Below are 17,451 nucleotides of genomic sequence, written 5' to 3'. Positions count from 1 at the left end.
CATAATTTGAAAATACGAATGTATTTTGTAACATATCTAAACTAAATTTGGACAAACAACAATTTTGGTCAAGCACCTCCATTCCCCTAGTTTCGGGCAGCTTAAATTGATATACCGTGCACCCCCGCTAATTTGAACGGTACCTCATGCAAATCGTCGGGGTTTATTTTTAATTTGTACATCTAGTCACTTTAGAAATGTATTTCTAGTTATGAAAAATTTGTTTTAAATTGATTGCAAAATACTAGGCTAACCGCAAACATATGATCTAATGACGAAAGTTTTACGCCATATATTTTGAGAAACGCATTTTTCCGTAGTTTTTCCTAAAAATGTTTGCGGCTTGTGCAAATTACCAACCAGGCAAGCATACTCAAGGAATCCCACATTCTTCCTCAATCCAATTTCATTGCCATACAGTCACCCCACAGTTATGGATAGCACACACTTATGGATCAGAGTTGGCCAAACGCGTGCTTTCACTAACACATCATTTGTTTACTTTGTAAATAAATTGCTGTTATAGGTATTCATGGTACTAATTGTAATCTTCAAAATATAGAAATGAGGATCGAGCTGGGGTTACGGAAGCCACTCAAAGTACCAAAAACAAAAATTCAGTAGACTTAAGCAAACAAACATGTTACCGAAAAATACGGTTAAAGTTTGCCCAAATTTTTATTATTTATATGGTAAAAACGAAGAGCTTACGTTTTTACTAATTTGTTGAATACCGACCAAAAACCCAGTAAAAATTCACCGACTTCGGTAATCTAAACTAGCTGTGTACCTATGTATAAAACTCTCACCTGTATAATGGTTTGCCAGCACTCTCTCGAAACCACAGAACCATATAGACGCGATCGTTGGCTTCGTCCGGTGTGATGTCGCAGGGCAGTGAAGTCGTGCGTCCGAGTACAGCCTCTACCGTCGTTGTCGATACTGTGAACGAAACAGAGAAGGAAACCAAGTTAGTTCGACGCTCCACTTCCGTATTTGGACCACCATGTCATGTCACGATACGAATAGGATGGGAGAAAATTCACTAAATTGACTGATCCTCGGAGAGTACCTTTCAGGTTACCTATTCCGCATAGACAGACAGTCCGTGCCAATTGGTGCTGTGAGCGAAAAAAAAGTGGGACAATGCTCTTGTTGCCACCATCCAAACCAGCAACCGACAAAGGAATGGCAGGAATTCCTCTGACACGACAATCAATAACCTCTTGATAGGGGATCGGAATTCGTGTGACAAATGATGCTGAAGACAAATGGGAAAATACAGCGGAAAATCAATAATGAATTCAGTTTTTGTGGTCTTGCGTTGATAAATGTTTCAATAGCCAAGACGACAACCGATGGTAGGTCACATAGGCGGAGATTGTTATGACGTTGATTGACATGACGTGAGAGCCGAGCCAGGAAAAGGTTTCAAAGAATTAATTTGTTTAATTGACTTGCTCACGAGGATTGTGAGAGCACAATCACGGATTGCTACATAATTTCTCTATAACTAAGAATCGGATGTTCAATTATACAAATTACACGTTGTTGCGTATTTTTTCCCGAATCTGTTATCCATGATTTTTGGTAAAAGGTAACGTGCCTATCATGATGCGAGCACGGTAACCGGGATTTGGGTTTTCATTTCAATTAATACCTTGTTTTTATGGAAGGCGACTCTAATTACTATTCAATCGGAAAATCAAATCAAATGACCATTAGTGGTGAGTTATACTGACAGGGTAAATCAGTTGTTCAATTATTAATTTATCGTCGGTCGTTGTCGATATGGAAAATGTATACAGTAATGATTGAATATTGCTTGAGATGCCACCCTCGTTATTTTAGACACACAGTTTCAGTCTAGCTGTGTATATTGATTATTATGATGACAATTAGGTGGGGCGAATTGGAAATTTTACATTGTTGTTAATTATCTTCTTCTTCGTGATTGTGCGTTCCCGGTGTGGTGTGCTATTGTACTTAGTTTTCATTTTCTGGAATTTCCACAGACATAGGTTGAAGGGCGCTATTCGCTTGTCATTGTGTGAATTTATACATTGTATGACAAACATGAAAATACACAATGGCAAAAAAATTCTTTCTGAAGAAATCCGATAGAAAAGATTTGAAATTGAACCCAGAATTTAAATTTTGGTTAAGTTTGAATAGGTAGAACATTATTTCAATCAGCGATTGTGATAAAAGTTACTACAATCAAAGATGTTCGCCTCGCTTTCTACATGCTTTTTCACAGAAAATATATCTCGTCGAACAAACCATCTGCAAATATGAGAAAGCTACACGCAGAGCCGTAGCGTAGCCTCATGGCGCCCTTGGCAAACCTCTCTTTGGGCGCCCCTAGGTCAGTTATGTTTTCATGATAAAAATAAAAATTGAGCATAGCATTAAAATAATATTCTTGAAATCGCTGAACCTTTTTTTCCCACTCTCCTGATTACAAAGTGCTTTCTATTGTTTTATTTGTTTGAACAAAATAAGAGTCTTCTAATAATTTTGTAATAATTTTGCTCAACAACTATTCTGCCGTTATACGCATAATTGTCCCATGTTCCAAAATATGCAATCGAGAAAAACGCGTTTAAAGATTTTAGCACATTTAGGCCTCGTATTGACCAGGTGTGTAGCAAATTAAATTAAAATCTTTACAATAGTATGAAGAATAGTGTGTTCATTAGAGTCAAGAGTTTGTGTTATGGGAAAAATGTGAATTTTGTTATGAAATTCATAGTGGGACTGTTATGCCTAGAAATACGGGGTTTTTGGTGAATTTCTACGCATAACAGTCCCACTGATAGTAGTGACCAATTATGTGCTAAGCATACTGCTGTAGATGACCGTCCTTGCGTATAGATTGTACCGAATGTAGAGGACGTATGTCCTCAAGACTATGTTAAGGCACCTAATGACGGCTCAAGTGACATGTGCCAAACGGAGCCACGTGTGGGGAAGTGGAGAAATACGATTTTATAGTTTGGGATGGAAAGCAAAGTTTTCTGTATGTGTGATAATGAGAAAATGTATGAGTTAGTGTAAGAAAGAGTGGATGAGTAAGTTAGAGAGTTTATAAGATGTTATAAATTCATTTATCGACTCTTCCTGCTGCAGGTTTGACAGAAACTCATCTGTGAATTCGAGGTTGTTCTGCGAAGTAAATATTTAACTCAAAATTCACGACACAAATCTTCACACGATTTAACATTTCTTTGTACTTGGTTTGCAAAATCATGATATTTGATGCATCGCAAATTAAGCTTTAGAACCACCAACATGTTTGCCACTCGACCGAAGAACCAATTATCCGGAATAACCCAGTATGTGGCCAGGGCATCCAAAACCTCTTGAACTATTTTTCTTTTGACTTGACTTTGACTTCTTGACTTCATCAAGTTTGATTTGTCACAAGATAGGTCTCAGAACCGCCAATATAATGGCCACTTCCTCTGGGGAACAGAGTCCCGAAACAACCTGGCATGATATCAAGTTATCCAAGAACCTTTGAGTTATGCTTCTTCAGCCTTAATTTGAGAGTTTTTGAAGTTTGATGTTGCCAACTAGGTTTCAGAACTGACGGTTTAAAGGCCATTTCCCCCAGGAAACCGGGAATTCGGAACAATCCGACATACATTTGAACCACCTTTAGATTTGATTTGCAAATTCATGAAAATTGATATGTCGCAAGCCAGGTTTCAGATTCGCCAATATAATATGGCCACTTCCAGCAATGAACCGGTATTCGGAACAACCCAGCATGTGGCCAAGTCATCCAAAAACGGTCGAACTATTTTTATTTAGACTTGGTTTGCTAAATCATGAAGATGATTTGTCGCAAGCCATGGACTCGAAATTAAAGTGGTTCCTGATTCTTCAAGTGGGATTATTTCAGTACTCCCTGTGATGAATTCAAAATAACGATAAATTTCTAATCGATGACCGCGGTTCCAAAAACTAGAAGAATTTTGTGATCGGCCCAAAAATTCAACTGAAATTCATTGAAAAACGGATGAGAAATAAAATTTTGATATTAAAAATTTCAATAGAATTTGACGTCAGGCTCGCATGAATGATGAATGCATCCCGATATTACAAACACATAAAACAGGTAGTGTTCTACATGGGGTGTAAAGTCAACGTAAGAAAGTGTTCAAAACGATTTTCCCAAACAACAGCTAATTAAAAACTGCCTACTGACTATTTTGTTTTAGATCAGCGCAGCGAATTGTAAAGTGTGACAATTATGCGTAGAAATACTGTAGTGGGACAGTTATGCGTGGAAATTCAACAATGGGACAAATTGACTTGGCTTGCTTTTCATTAAGTTTCCTGAACAAAGTTAATTTTTGGTAAGTGTTTTCTAAAATATATTAAATAATCTGTTTGATGACAAAAAGTCAAAATGCACAAAAAGTAACATGGGACAATTATGCGTATAACGGCAGTATTCCAGAAAACATTTTTTAGTTGTTTTGGCAAGAGTCTTACAGTAAATGGTAGCAAATTTTTCAAAACATGCCTATTTTTGATTTTTTTAGTAGAGTCAGAGGAAACTGTTAGAAAACTGGTGTTGTGGATTTGTGTCTAGAAGTTCAATTTCCAAATAGAAACATGAATAAAAAACATCATAGAAGAGGGTAAAAAAGCTCAGTTATTGATTAAAACCAAAATAGCGGAAAGGAGCCTCGTAATGTTCGATAGGTCCTTTTGAAAAATTACTGTAGAATTATTTAACAAGAGCGCTTGGAAAAAAATCGCAGAATTTGCTACGAATTTCTAAGTACTGCTTACTCATTAGCTTTTTTCAGTAATACTCGTGTGATAAATTTACGAAAAGATGATTGCAGCTGTTCTAGAAGCCCCAGCACTTTCTCTTCTTGGAATTGGATTTTAAAAATGATATTGTAAAGCGATCTTAAATTGATTAGTGCTAAATCATCTCCACTAAATCAAACATTTAAAAAAACAAGGCACGAACTATTGTCAGTCAGTGTAGAATATGCTTATACTAGGTAAAACATAATTTTATTCGTTTTTAGTCATGATTGCTCTTCACTGAATGAAATTATTTGAAAACGTTGTTCAGGATTTTGTGAGAATTTTTCCCAGGTTTAGGTCTTTTGAATATTCTGCCCAGTTGTAAAGAAGTTTACAGAAAAAAATCCACCCAAAATTCATTTTGCATCATGTGAAACGCCTGTTCAGAATTTTGGATTCTGTGAGTTTCTTTCAGGATTTTGTGGAAATTCAACCTGTGATTTAGTGAGATTGTTTTCGAAAAAAATGTGATAACTTTCGTTCACGCCCAACAGAATTTTCGTTTCGTGTTTTCAAAAAGTTTTTATAATCCTTATGAAGCTTATAAGAATATTTCCTTATTACTTTTCAATACGAACCTCCAATTGAACACCACAAACTTAATTTATGCTCAAACCAATTTTATTAGCTATAAAAATACGTTGAAAATCACTATAACTCCTATGTTAAATATTAAATTTATTGTAAGGGAATCATCCAAAACATCAAATAATCATCGAAACCAATTCAGGATTTGTTGAAATTTTATATATTTACCTTAAGAAAATCATTATGAAATTGTGAATTTACAGCCTTATTTTACAAATTCTTTTTTAAAATTGACCAAATGTGTGACATATTTTGGCGCCCCCCAAAGGCTGGCGCCCTTGGCGGGTGCCAACCTGGCCAACCACACGCTACGGCACTGGCTACACGTTGCTTGTGCACTATAAGCAAATTTTGGGCAGAATTTTTGTCAATGTGAAACGAAAGTTGATAGATTGTCTAATTTGTGCTTGTTAGAATGAGAGGCAATTCGTGATCAGTAGAATTTGGACGCTGTGCTCCTTCAAGAATGTGTTTGCATCTCAAAATTAGGGATTTTTTTTTTGTTAGATTACATTACATTCATTTTTAATATCTAGGTGTTCTGTTTAGGCAACACTATAATCCTAATTTGGTGAATCTAAATAAGGCGTTTCTCAACAACATATTACATTTTCGGTAGCAGTTAAGAAGTGTGACATTTGTGTTGATTTCACCTGCTTAAAAAAATTACTTAATTTAACTTAACCTTGATATATGACGCATTAATCGTAGCAAAAGAAGATTACAACGATTTTTGTCTAAAATTATTAATATTTATTAATATTCGGTTAATTGCCGTCAGTATAAGAGCACATGGAAGCCTCTTGTATTTTGCCTGTGTTGTTAGCAAAACTCAAAGCTTTGAGCCAACCCTTCTCCAGTAGAGTAGCTAGGTAGAATGCAGGATGCTTCGATGTTTACTGAGTTTAAAATGGCTTGCTCAATTTCCACCACCTAATGAAATTTCAAAGTTGTCGCTCCCTTGCGACGCCTATCCATCTATTCATTTTCATCATTTGCAAAAGTCTTCTATAGACTCTTTTGAGTCGCATGACCGCTATAGCCACAAACAAAAATAATTATTAATAATAACATTGTTCCAATGTTTCGACATTGCATATTCTATGTAACTCATCAATACTATACCAGAATCAGCTTCTGAATCATCTTCAAAATTTTAGTTTGAATCCTCTGCAGAGCTTTCTTCCTGGTATTACAACAGTCCTTATTGGTACAGCATACAACATTATATATTTACGTATTTAGTTGGTTCTACATCAATTAGCTTGATAAAACATCGCCAACAACATTTCGCCAACTCACTTGGTTCATGGCCGCTTAGCTCCATCCTCGATTGAGACCTGCGTTCTCCAGATCCTGGTGCACTTGGTCAATCCACCTAGCTCGTTGCGCCCCACGCCTTCTTGTTCCGACCGGATTCAAAGCGAACACCATCTTTACAGGGCTGTTGTCCGGCATTATTTTATTTATTTATTCTTCTTTGCCTTCAACTCAATGGTTGCACAGACTGTAGCTTAAATTAATTATCTTATCCTACTTTTAAATGTCGTCTTTGTTATATTAAAATCGAACTTGTCATGCACTTCATTATTGCAGAAGGTTGTATGACATTTGCCAAAAGGCCATTTGCCAGAATGGACCATTTGCCAGAAAACCATTTGCCAGAATGGACCATTCCCCAGAAAGTCATTCCCCAGAAAGACCATTTCCCAAAAAATATTATTTCATTACTTTGCTTTGCATAGTAATACTTAGGTGTGTGAAATCCTCCGAATCATTATGGTTTTCAGCAGACGATTTATAATTATATGCAAAATAATTGTTTGTTAAGTTTTTTGGCGTTATGGTTGATTAAATGTTTTGAACTAATAATGATATTATGGACATATCGGGACAGATAGCTGTAGGGGTAAACGCGCAGCTATCCAGCAAGACCAAGCTGATGGACGTGAGTTCGAATCCCACCGGGTGAAGTATTTTTCGAATTGGAAATTTTCTTGATTTCCCAGAGTATCGTCGTATCTGCAATACGTTACACATATGCAAAAATGGTCAATTGACAAAAAAAGCTCTCAGTTAATAACTGTAGATATGCTGGTAAGAACACAAAGCTGAGATTAGGCTCTGTCCCAAATGGGACGTAACGCAAGATAAGAACCTTCTTTTTGTTATAGATTTCCGAGGTTTCCATAGTTTCTGGGAAATAACTGTTTTTTTTTTAATGCTATGATAATCATCTTTTAGGCTATTTTATCAAGCTATCAGGGGTCGTCCATTCAACACGTGCTCATTTACGGGGGGTGATGGAGGGTGTCTGGGCAATGACCTCGATCCACGCTTTTTTTTTTTTAATTTTTGTATGGATAAAAGACCTTAAGGGGGATAACAATCCGAAAGAAATGACCACGTTGTTTATAGACAACCCTCTATAGGCAACTGTATTTTCAACATTCTATTAATGATTTTCCCTTTTTCGAATATTAAGCTGTTCTTCAATACAAGGACTAATGCTTCATAGCTTTTCTTCATAACTGTACTAAAAAGGTAACAAGAAGCAATGGAAGTAATGTAAACAATATTATGTCATCGAAATTTAAAAAAAAATACAGTTTAGAACAATCATAGAAAGACTGGTGCAAAAAATGTCTGGATATAGGAAATGGACAATCTACACTCCCGTGCAAAAGTTTGGGTTCACCCCCTCAAAAACATACAAAAGTGTTCTGTCCATATCTCTGTGATTACACGTCCAATTGAAACTCTCTAAGTCGCATTCGAAAGGCAAAGAGTTATTCTTACTTCGTATGTATTTTTCCAAAAACATTCTTAGAACTTTGTATACTAAATTTTTACTTAAAGTTGTGACATTTTTCAAAAAACACACTGAAAAATCATATTGAATTTCCTCAGCATTGGGTCGACCAAAATTTTAAATCAAAGTGTCATTAGAATCGTAATCTTATATTCTTTGAAGAGACCCCACGAAATTTTGGCGGAAAAATCTGGAAAGTATTCAAAATTAATGAAACAGTCAGTCAAGTCATCGTGCAAAAGTTTGGGTTCACCCCTCAGTATGATGCAAATCGTGCAAAAGTTTGGGTTCACCTGAGCCGCACACACATCATTTTTGTCAATATCTCTGCCATTTTTCAACCGATTTAAATAGTTTAAAGCTTTATTGAGCGCAAATAATGGCGTGTACATGATTGGTTTGAGATTTCACAGATTTAAGTCAGTTTAGGTGAACCCAAACTTTTGCACGATACACCATACTGAGAGGTGAACCCAAACTTTTGCACGATGACTTGACTGACTGTTTCATTGATTTTGAATACTTTTCAGATTTTTCCGCCAAAATTTCGTAGCGTTTCTTCAAAGAATATAAGTTTACGATTCTAATGACACTTTGATTGAAAATTTTGGTCGACCCAATCCTGAGGAAATTCAATATGATTTTTCAGTGTGTTTTTTGAAAAATGTCACAACTTTAAGTAAAAATTTAGTATACAAAGTTCTAAGAATGTTTTTGGAAAAATACATACGAAGTAAGAATAACTCTTTGCCTTTCGAATGCGACTTAGAGAGTTTCAACTGGACGTGTAATCACAGAGATATGGACAGAACACTTTTGCATGTTTTTTAGGGGGTGAACCCAAACTTATGCACGGGAGTGTATACATGTCCCCAAATGAAAAAGCTACATTGAAAATAATTCAATCATGGAATGTTAACCATTACCTGTATCTAATTTGCATTGAAGATTATTCGAGTGATTCCAAAAACATAAATCATCTTAACCGACTTGTTTCGTATAGCAAGTGACATGAGCAATATGAGAAAAAAAATATCTGTTTATTTTTTTGGTTTGCATCATTAATCATGCCCACGTAGCAGTTCTCCAAGAAATTCCAAAATATCTCCGGTACTAAGTGGTTCAAAAAATCGTTTTTGCTCCACACCGCTCATTCGATTCCAGATCAAATTCTGAGTATCCTCCCAAAATTTGAGCTCATTCGGATGAAAACTGAGACTGCACAAGCTGTTTATAGTTTATATGGGAATAACTATGGGAAAACCAAGCAATTCATTCAATCGTTCATAATGTTTGTCCATGTGCTCTTGAAGATTAGAACTACATTGATGAAATGGCTAAAATATTAACGTCCCATAAAAAAATATAAAATTTCCATAAAAAATGCAAAATATGCCAGTAAAGAAACAAGGGTGAAATCAACAGAAAAGTTAAAAATTTACATAAAAAAATAAAGAAGTGCATAGAAAAAACAAAATTTTCCATAAATAAAAAAAGTGCAGTAGAATCGACAATAATCTCACTAAAAAATATCGAATTTTACATTTAAAAACCTTAAAATGTCCCTATTTTCTTCACAAAAAGCAAGAAATAATTATAAATTTTCCACAAAAAAAGCCAAAATTTGCAATAAATAAATAATAATTCGCCCACAATAAATCAAAAATTTCCATTCAAAAAATCAAAAAGAGCAATAGCAGTAAATGCAAAGTTGCAATAAACAAACCCAACTGAGCAATTCAAAATGACAATCAGTACATGAAAATGTTGTAGAAAATTTCAATATTTAAGTAAAACTTTCCATAAAAATAACGTAATTTTCCAATAATGAGTAATAATGTGTGTAATGGATTTCATAAATTTTCAGTCAAACTGAAGCATTGTTTTCACAATTGGAGCTAATTAGTCGTCGTATGTAGATGTAGTAATTGCATTTTAGAGTTCGATAATGAATTACGTAAGAATTTAGGGGAGGGGAGAGCGGGGAGCTTGGCCGGGTTTGAAAAAATATTTCTTGCCATATAGAAAAAAATAATGTTTCATACAAAAAAACATACATGGAGGGGAGACGAGGTTTCGAAAAATCACAAAAAATGTTTTTTAATACACCCCATCGTTAGGCGCTACAATTTTAATTATTTCGGCAAAGTTGAAATGAAACATGGAACATGGGATATCTAATCTTCCAATATTAGGAACACTTATGTCACTGCTTGGGTTATGTCCAACTACATTGAAATTCGATATTTTTTAGTGAGATTATTGTCGATTCTACTGCACTTTCGAATCTATTTATTGCTCAAAATTTTTTTTATTTATGGAAAATTTTGTTGTTTCTATGCATCTATCCTTATTTTTTTATGTAAATTTTTAACTTTTCTGTTTATTTTACCCTTGTTTCTTTACTGGCAAATTTTGCATTTTTTATGGAAATTTTATATTTTTTTATGGAACGATTAATTATCTGCCACTGTGAGATACATTCATCAGCTACAACTTTGCCGAAGACCGTTTTTAAATTGGACGCCCCAGTAGCTAGTTATTGATTTTTGAATGAGTTGTAACACTGGATATAAGCAGTAAAACATAGTAGCCATGATTTGTGCGTGCTATCTTTCGCGCCAGGTGCAGCAATGTTGCCTGTTGAGAAGTTAAATGAGCACTGAATTTGTGACTGGACATAAATCAATAACTAATTACTGAAGCGTCCGATTTGAAAACGGTCTTCGGCAAAGTTGTAGCTGATGAAAGTATCTCACAGTATCAATGTAGCTCTAAACCCCAAGAGCACATGGGCAAACACTATGACCGATTGAATGAATTGCTTGCTTTTCCCATAGTAATTCCCATATAAACATGAAGGACTTGTGCAGTCTCAGTTTTCGTCCGAATGAGCTCAAATTTTGGGAGGACACCCAGAATTTGATCTAGAATCGAATGAGCGGTGTGGAGCAAAAACGATTTTTTGAACCACTCTACTGAGCATATTTCAAACATATATTTCCCTTCTTTCACTGCAAGGCTGTTCTTTTTAGTTATTTTGCAATATTTTTCCGCAAAGATACACTTCTCATATTACTGAATCCATTCAACTAAACTAATTCGTGCCAAACGTTTCAGCTTTTTTTTTCTCAGGTGCGCTATATCAAGAAGAGGTAATCTTACGTCACTTCCGCCGCACATCTTTGAAGTAGTGAAAATTGCATATAATTGTATGCGAAGGATTTTAACAAAATAGACTACATAACATGGATCGGTCAGTCGCGTTGTTTTATACTTGTTTTGATATTACAATGATATTAATATTATTTGGCGCAACATTTACGATGCGAGTGAAGTACTGTAGAAGTGACGCTGAATTTTTAATTAATTTTGCGCTGTAGCTGTGCAGTGCTAATAGTCCTTTCCTCTTGATGTAAATAATCTGAAAGTTGGCTACATGCTATAAGTGCAAAATAATATGAGTATATTCAAGATACCAAAATGACAAGTATCGAAAAAGTCGGTAGGCTTAAATTTTCCATAAATTTGTCAATCAATTGATATCAAGGCTGATAATTAATTACAAAAAAAAATTATTCTGAGGAATGGTTTTCTGGCAAATGGGACATTCTGGGGATTGCTTTTCTGGCGAATTGATGCTGGCAAATGGTTTTCTGGCAATTGTCATACAATCTTGCAGAATGCTCTGCCCAACGTATCCTTCCAGCTTTAGCCACCTTCAGGATACTGGGTTTGCTGTAGAGCTAAGCGAGCTCGTGGTTCATTCCTCGCCGCCACAAACCGCACGCCGAAGGTCCTTAGCACTTGGGAGCATGAGCATGAGCAAGATTGACCGCCCGCAGATGCTACTCCGTTATTGCAAGAACAGCTGTACTTACACAGGGAATCAACAGACACGACTCGGGATCAGTAGCATCATCAATGTGTAAGTACTGGTGCTCTCATTATTATAACAAACAATAACGGCGCCGGCTGCGTCCGAATGCAGGTTAATTTGGGGATGGGAGGGAAATGTTGACGTATTACTTGCTCTATGGAAGCCGAGGAGTCCTCTGCATTTCCACAAGTAGACACTGGGAGTTTGGATATGAGAAAGGTTTGAGTAAAGGATCCGTTTTGGTAAACGATAAATATATAATTTGAAATGAATGCGCCTAACCGGATTCGCGATATTGCTCGATAAAAGCATTGAATGTCGAACAAGCTCTTGAATGGCACCAATAACTTCCCTCATCGTGGGAGCTGGTTGGTTTCCACTGTCAGCTGTGCTGACGTAGCCATCGCCATAGCTGTCCTGACCTTCTGTAGCTGTGTTCTCTGCGCCATTCAAATGTTCATCATAGTACTGCTTCCACCTTTCGATCACCTCACGTCCGTCCGCTCCCATCCTTATCCCGGCACATTTCGGCTCGCAGCACGAAGTCTTTGCGAGATGCGTTGAGCTTCTCGGCATTCCACCTCAAGATGCTGCGCGTACACATTGGCGGCATCCGGTTGTTTGAAGAGTATGCGTGTACTTCCAGTAAAGTTGAGAGATTTACAGTTCCACGTACCGAGTTTCCAATCGCTAGTCCATGTCCGGCGCTGTGGTCTTCACCGATTTTTCTGGTCCGTATTCTCTCGTTGACGTTCCTGTGCTCATGTGTTTTAACGGTTGGTTTCCAGAGCCTGACACCAACTCCCCAGATTTGCGGAGGGCCATAGTCTACAGTTTAGCTTAGAGTCCTTCTCTGGTACTCGGACGATGATCAGCCGCCCCTGACATGGGGAACAGACGCTGTTGTGAGCCGCTCTAATGCAGACGCTCCATGCCAACAGAAGCAAACCCATCCTTCCCTGTCAGCATACGACCAAAGTTCCACTGGGGTTGGCTACTCGATGTTGCTCGTACCCCGGCCAGTACCACGAGGAGATAGGGAATGAAGTTGCTGAACAAGAGGCACGCCAGTTACCAAAGGAACGCCTAAGGCGGGTTCAGGCCCTGCTCCTGGCTACAGAGTACAATTAACCAGCCTTGGGCACGTCATACCCAGCACTCACCGTCAATTGGACTAGTTCTTCTTCTTCTTCTTGGCATTACGTCCTCACTGGGACAGAGTATGCTTGCCAGGTTAGTGTTCTTATGAGTATTTCCACAGTTACTGAGAGCTGTCTTTGCCAAAGTTGCCATTTTCGCATTCGTATATCGTGTGGCAGGTACGATGATACTCTATGCCCACATATGCATATATACAGACACTGGTTAGTAATTATAGGTCGAACTCGATTATCCGGAGACTCGGTGATCCGGTGTCTCGATTATCCAGAGTTTAAGACTCGATTACCCGGAGTATTTTTGTTTTTATGTTTTTTATGCATAAACTTGAGACAATTTGGTATTGGTATATACAGTATGAATAGCTCAGCAGTTTTGGACTTAGGTCGGAAAAAGGAGTTTAAAAAAGGTCCCTAATGTTCCTAGAAATAGTTTATGGCTACGCCACTGCATCATGTTAATAAAACAAAGGATATAAGACAATATTTGAGTTATTTTTAATCGCAGATTTAAACTTTCCTCTTAGTGATTTGATTATCCGGAGGATTTGATTAAACGGAGTGAAAAAAGATCGATACTCCGGATAATCGATTCCGACCATCAATGCCCGAATTGGGTTCTGGCTCTTCTGGAATTGGCTTTGTAAATTTAGATAATTTATAAAAAGCCTAGAGTCAGGGTCCAACTGAGAAATTTTAATTCAAATTTTTGTTTCTTAATTGAGTAGACCGTTTTTGAATTTATTTTTGCAGATCCTGTCATTTAATTTTCATAGTAGGAATTGCCTCCTTCTCACGTTTTCAAAACGGATGAAGTGTTTAACATCATCGCCTATAATCACGGATTCGAATTTCACTTAACTTTTTGGTAATGCAATGCCTTCTTGCTTTTAAAATGATATTTATCAACGTTTCGAGACTTGAGCTGGTTAAGACCAAATCAATTATAGAAGGGTTTCATGAAGAGGAAAACCAAGAAGAGCTATCAGGGTATTGAATTGAGAAATATCCTGGAGAACACTCTTCTAATAAAATTCTGCCTTTGGAATTGATTTGCGAATTATTACATGAACAATGTTTTGCATTAAGATCATCAATGACAAACGAGAAAAAAGTTTCATTTCAACTTCATAACATTCAAGGATCCGTCATCGTAATCATCATCATCATCGCAGCTTCAAAATCAGTTTTTCTGTTAAAAACTAAAAATTATTCGCTGAAAATGTATTCGCTGTGTTTCGGTAGGAATACAAAATAAAATACAAGGAGAATAAAAGAATACAAGGAACACATTTTCGTGTGAAATTCCTTGACTTTGAACGAAAAAACTGGTTTTAAAAATTCCGAAATTAATGACGGATCCTGCCCCCTTAAAAGGACAGGATCCACTAGCACAGTGTTCCCCTAACTTTTTTGACTTTCGCCCCCTTGAGGGCTATATTTTTAAGAATCGCCCCCTGATATATGATTTGAATATTTGTATTAAACGCTATACTTTGCTGAAGTTTTGATCAAAATCTGAACAAAATTGTACCAAAAATAGGTCAAATTTCCAAGCAATTTTAATTGAGTGAGTTTTATACATATATAAACGCATGAAATATGTGCTTGTCTCGAATATTCATAGAAGAAATATGCAATCAACGAATGTGATAGTACATTCGTTGATTTTGAGTGGAAATTCGGGTTTTCATGGACCAACATTCGAAGCATTAGTTGACCAGTCCTGAAATCCGCCTGAAAAAATACATTTTTTTTTATTTTCAATAAAATTTATTTTTATTTACTCATGTTTTGACATTGTCAATACTTCCAAAGTTATCTGTGATTACAAATTGCTTAGATCTGCGTTATATTTCGTGAATTCATGTTTAAATTGATAAGAGCTGAAAAATGGATTGCATAACGCAAACGAAAAATTTTGTCTGCGTGGTTTGAAAATGAGCATGCTCAAAAGTATAAAAAAAAATGTAAAAATGTGGGCAAATTAGATGTGGAAATAATATTTTTTAGATGATGTATTGATGTGTAATCTTCTAATACATTGAGTGTTTTCTTCAAATGTTATTAGTCGATGTTTTCAAATTCCCCACAGCTACTAGTACTTTCGCCCCCTTTGTAGACTTTTCGCCCCCTGGACGTGAAAATCGCCCCCAGGGAGGCGAATTCGCCCACTTTGGGAATCAATGCACTAGCATCATTTTTTAACACACAAATAAAATTGCCATAATTTTCTAAATATTTTTGCTCCATTTTTTCGCAACTTCTCTTCTTTTTTTTAAGAATTTGTGTCCAATATTTAGGTCATCTGATTCAGAAGATTTTCCGAAATTCCTTGGAGAACCGTAATTAAGCCATAACCTACGTTATTATTTTAGGCTACAGAATGTTGAACGTTTTTCAAAACATAGTTTGATGAAATTGATTGGTTTCGTTGCATGCTACTGTGGGGTGAGTAATAGAATCAAGATCAATCGAAAACTTTGAAAAAAAAATTGTTTACATGAGAATATATAAAAATTTCCCAAAAACCTAAAAAAAATATGTATTTTTATGCAATATTTTCTCAGAGTTCTATAGTTTTTTTTGAATAGTTGAAAATTTCAAGCTTTCATTCCATAAAAAAAAATTGGAAATCGGCTTAGCTGTTCAAAAATTATGTTTTTTTTTCTTAATTTTAAAATCTTATGTGCTGAGACCTACAGTTTATGCCGATGAAAAATGACTGATTTTATATTTTCAAAAAATATATCTCGAAAACTAAAAAATACATATCGCTAAAAATTTGACAGTAAACGTAAAATTTTCTGAATTTTTAAGAAAAATGAGAACAGCAATAGCCTCTTTTGTCCCAAGGCCTTCAGTGACCCACTGAATCGGGTGTACATGAATGATCAAAGTATTAGTCTTCGTTAAATTGGGGTTGCTGAATATGTTGGTGCTCTTAGAAATTTTTCAGTACGTCACGGATTTTGTGTCATGTATTTTGAAAGCTGTAAAAAAATACTGATTTTATTGATGTTTAAATGGGTGTCCGGTCATTTGGTCGAACGCCGTTTGGCTGAATGTCGTTTTGGCCGAACGCCATTTGGCCGAACGGGTCTTTTGGCCGAATTACGAAAAAAAAAATCAAATTGCTACAACGCTGATGGATTCATAAATGTGGCCCAATAACTAATTTAATTGTTGATTTGTATAATGTTTCAAGTGTCCCTAATGATTTCATCTTTTCATGTCTTTTATACATAGGCTTTTCTTTCGAGTTCTACAGGTTTCATTCATATCGGCAATAATTTAACTTATATTTTCATTGGGAATTTTACCTTCTTTAAATCATCGGCAGTTCTTTGTAGCTATACTGATAAAACGAATATTTGTATTGCATGTGCTCAAATTTTCATAAGAGATTTTTCCTTCTTTTGATCAAAGGCTATTCTTTCAAGAGTGAAGTGTTTTTCATTGTTATTGGAATTTAAACTCGTTTATAAATAGTCTTTTTCAAAATATATATATTTTTAGCACTACGGTTTAATTAGATGAGATGTCTCTCTCCTCCTAGATTAAAATTGCAACGTGTTAACTGAACTCTGAATCGTTGCTTGCATTAAGCAGTAAACCTAACGACGCAGTAAAAACTTACGTCGAAAAAGCTCGCTGGTTCTACGTCATGAAAAAATAAACAAAGGCTTGTGGTTGCTAGAACTTTGAAATATTTTCCTTAGTACGATTCGAGAGATCGAAACAACCCGATCCAGCAAAAGGCCGATTAAGTTGCGAACCGTTTTAGATACTGTCAGAGGCCTACAAGACTACAAACGCGATGCGGAAACCTCTGCTTCTAGCAGAGAAGTGAATGATTGCTTACATTTAGAGCATTCTTTTTTCAGCATTGACTATTGCTTGAACTAACCCCAAAGAGTTAAGTATTTGTATATCAATGATGATTCATCATTCTTTAAGAATAAGCAGAATAAGTTCTTTGAAATTCATTTCAAATCCATTCTAACTGTAGTTCACTATTATATTCATTTTCGGCCAAACGGCATTCGGCCAAACGGCATTCGGCCAAATGGCATTCTGCCAAATGACCCTTTCGGCCAAATGGCGTTCGGCCAAACGGTATTCGACCAAATGGCATTCGGCCAAACGGCATTCGGCCAAATGGCATTCGGACAAAT

At 36.2% G+C, this 17,451-nt stretch overlaps 1 protein-coding gene across 2 annotated transcripts in view; it reads right to left on the bottom strand.

Annotated features, from left to right (window-relative positions):
* Positions 1 to 17,451, bottom strand: part of LOC5569913 (serine-rich adhesin for platelets) — a 1,178,520-nt gene that overhangs the window by 495,639 nt on the left and 665,430 nt on the right. For both annotated transcript variants that reach the window (XM_021852955.1, XM_021852960.1), the window contains exon 3: positions 810 to 942. In XM_021852955.1, coding sequence (XP_021708647.1) covers positions 810 to 942 — 133 coding nt within the window. The remainder of the gene's footprint in view (positions 1 to 809; positions 943 to 17,451) is intronic.

The sequence above is a fragment of the Aedes aegypti genome, chromosome 1, assembly GCF_002204515.2.
Source record: "Aedes aegypti strain LVP_AGWG chromosome 1, AaegL5.0 Primary Assembly, whole genome shotgun sequence".
NCBI classification, from domain to species: domain Eukaryota; kingdom Metazoa; phylum Arthropoda; class Insecta; order Diptera; family Culicidae; genus Aedes; species Aedes aegypti.
The sequence above is the reverse complement of the archived record's forward strand: the minus strand, read 5'-3'. Positions and strand labels throughout refer to the sequence as shown.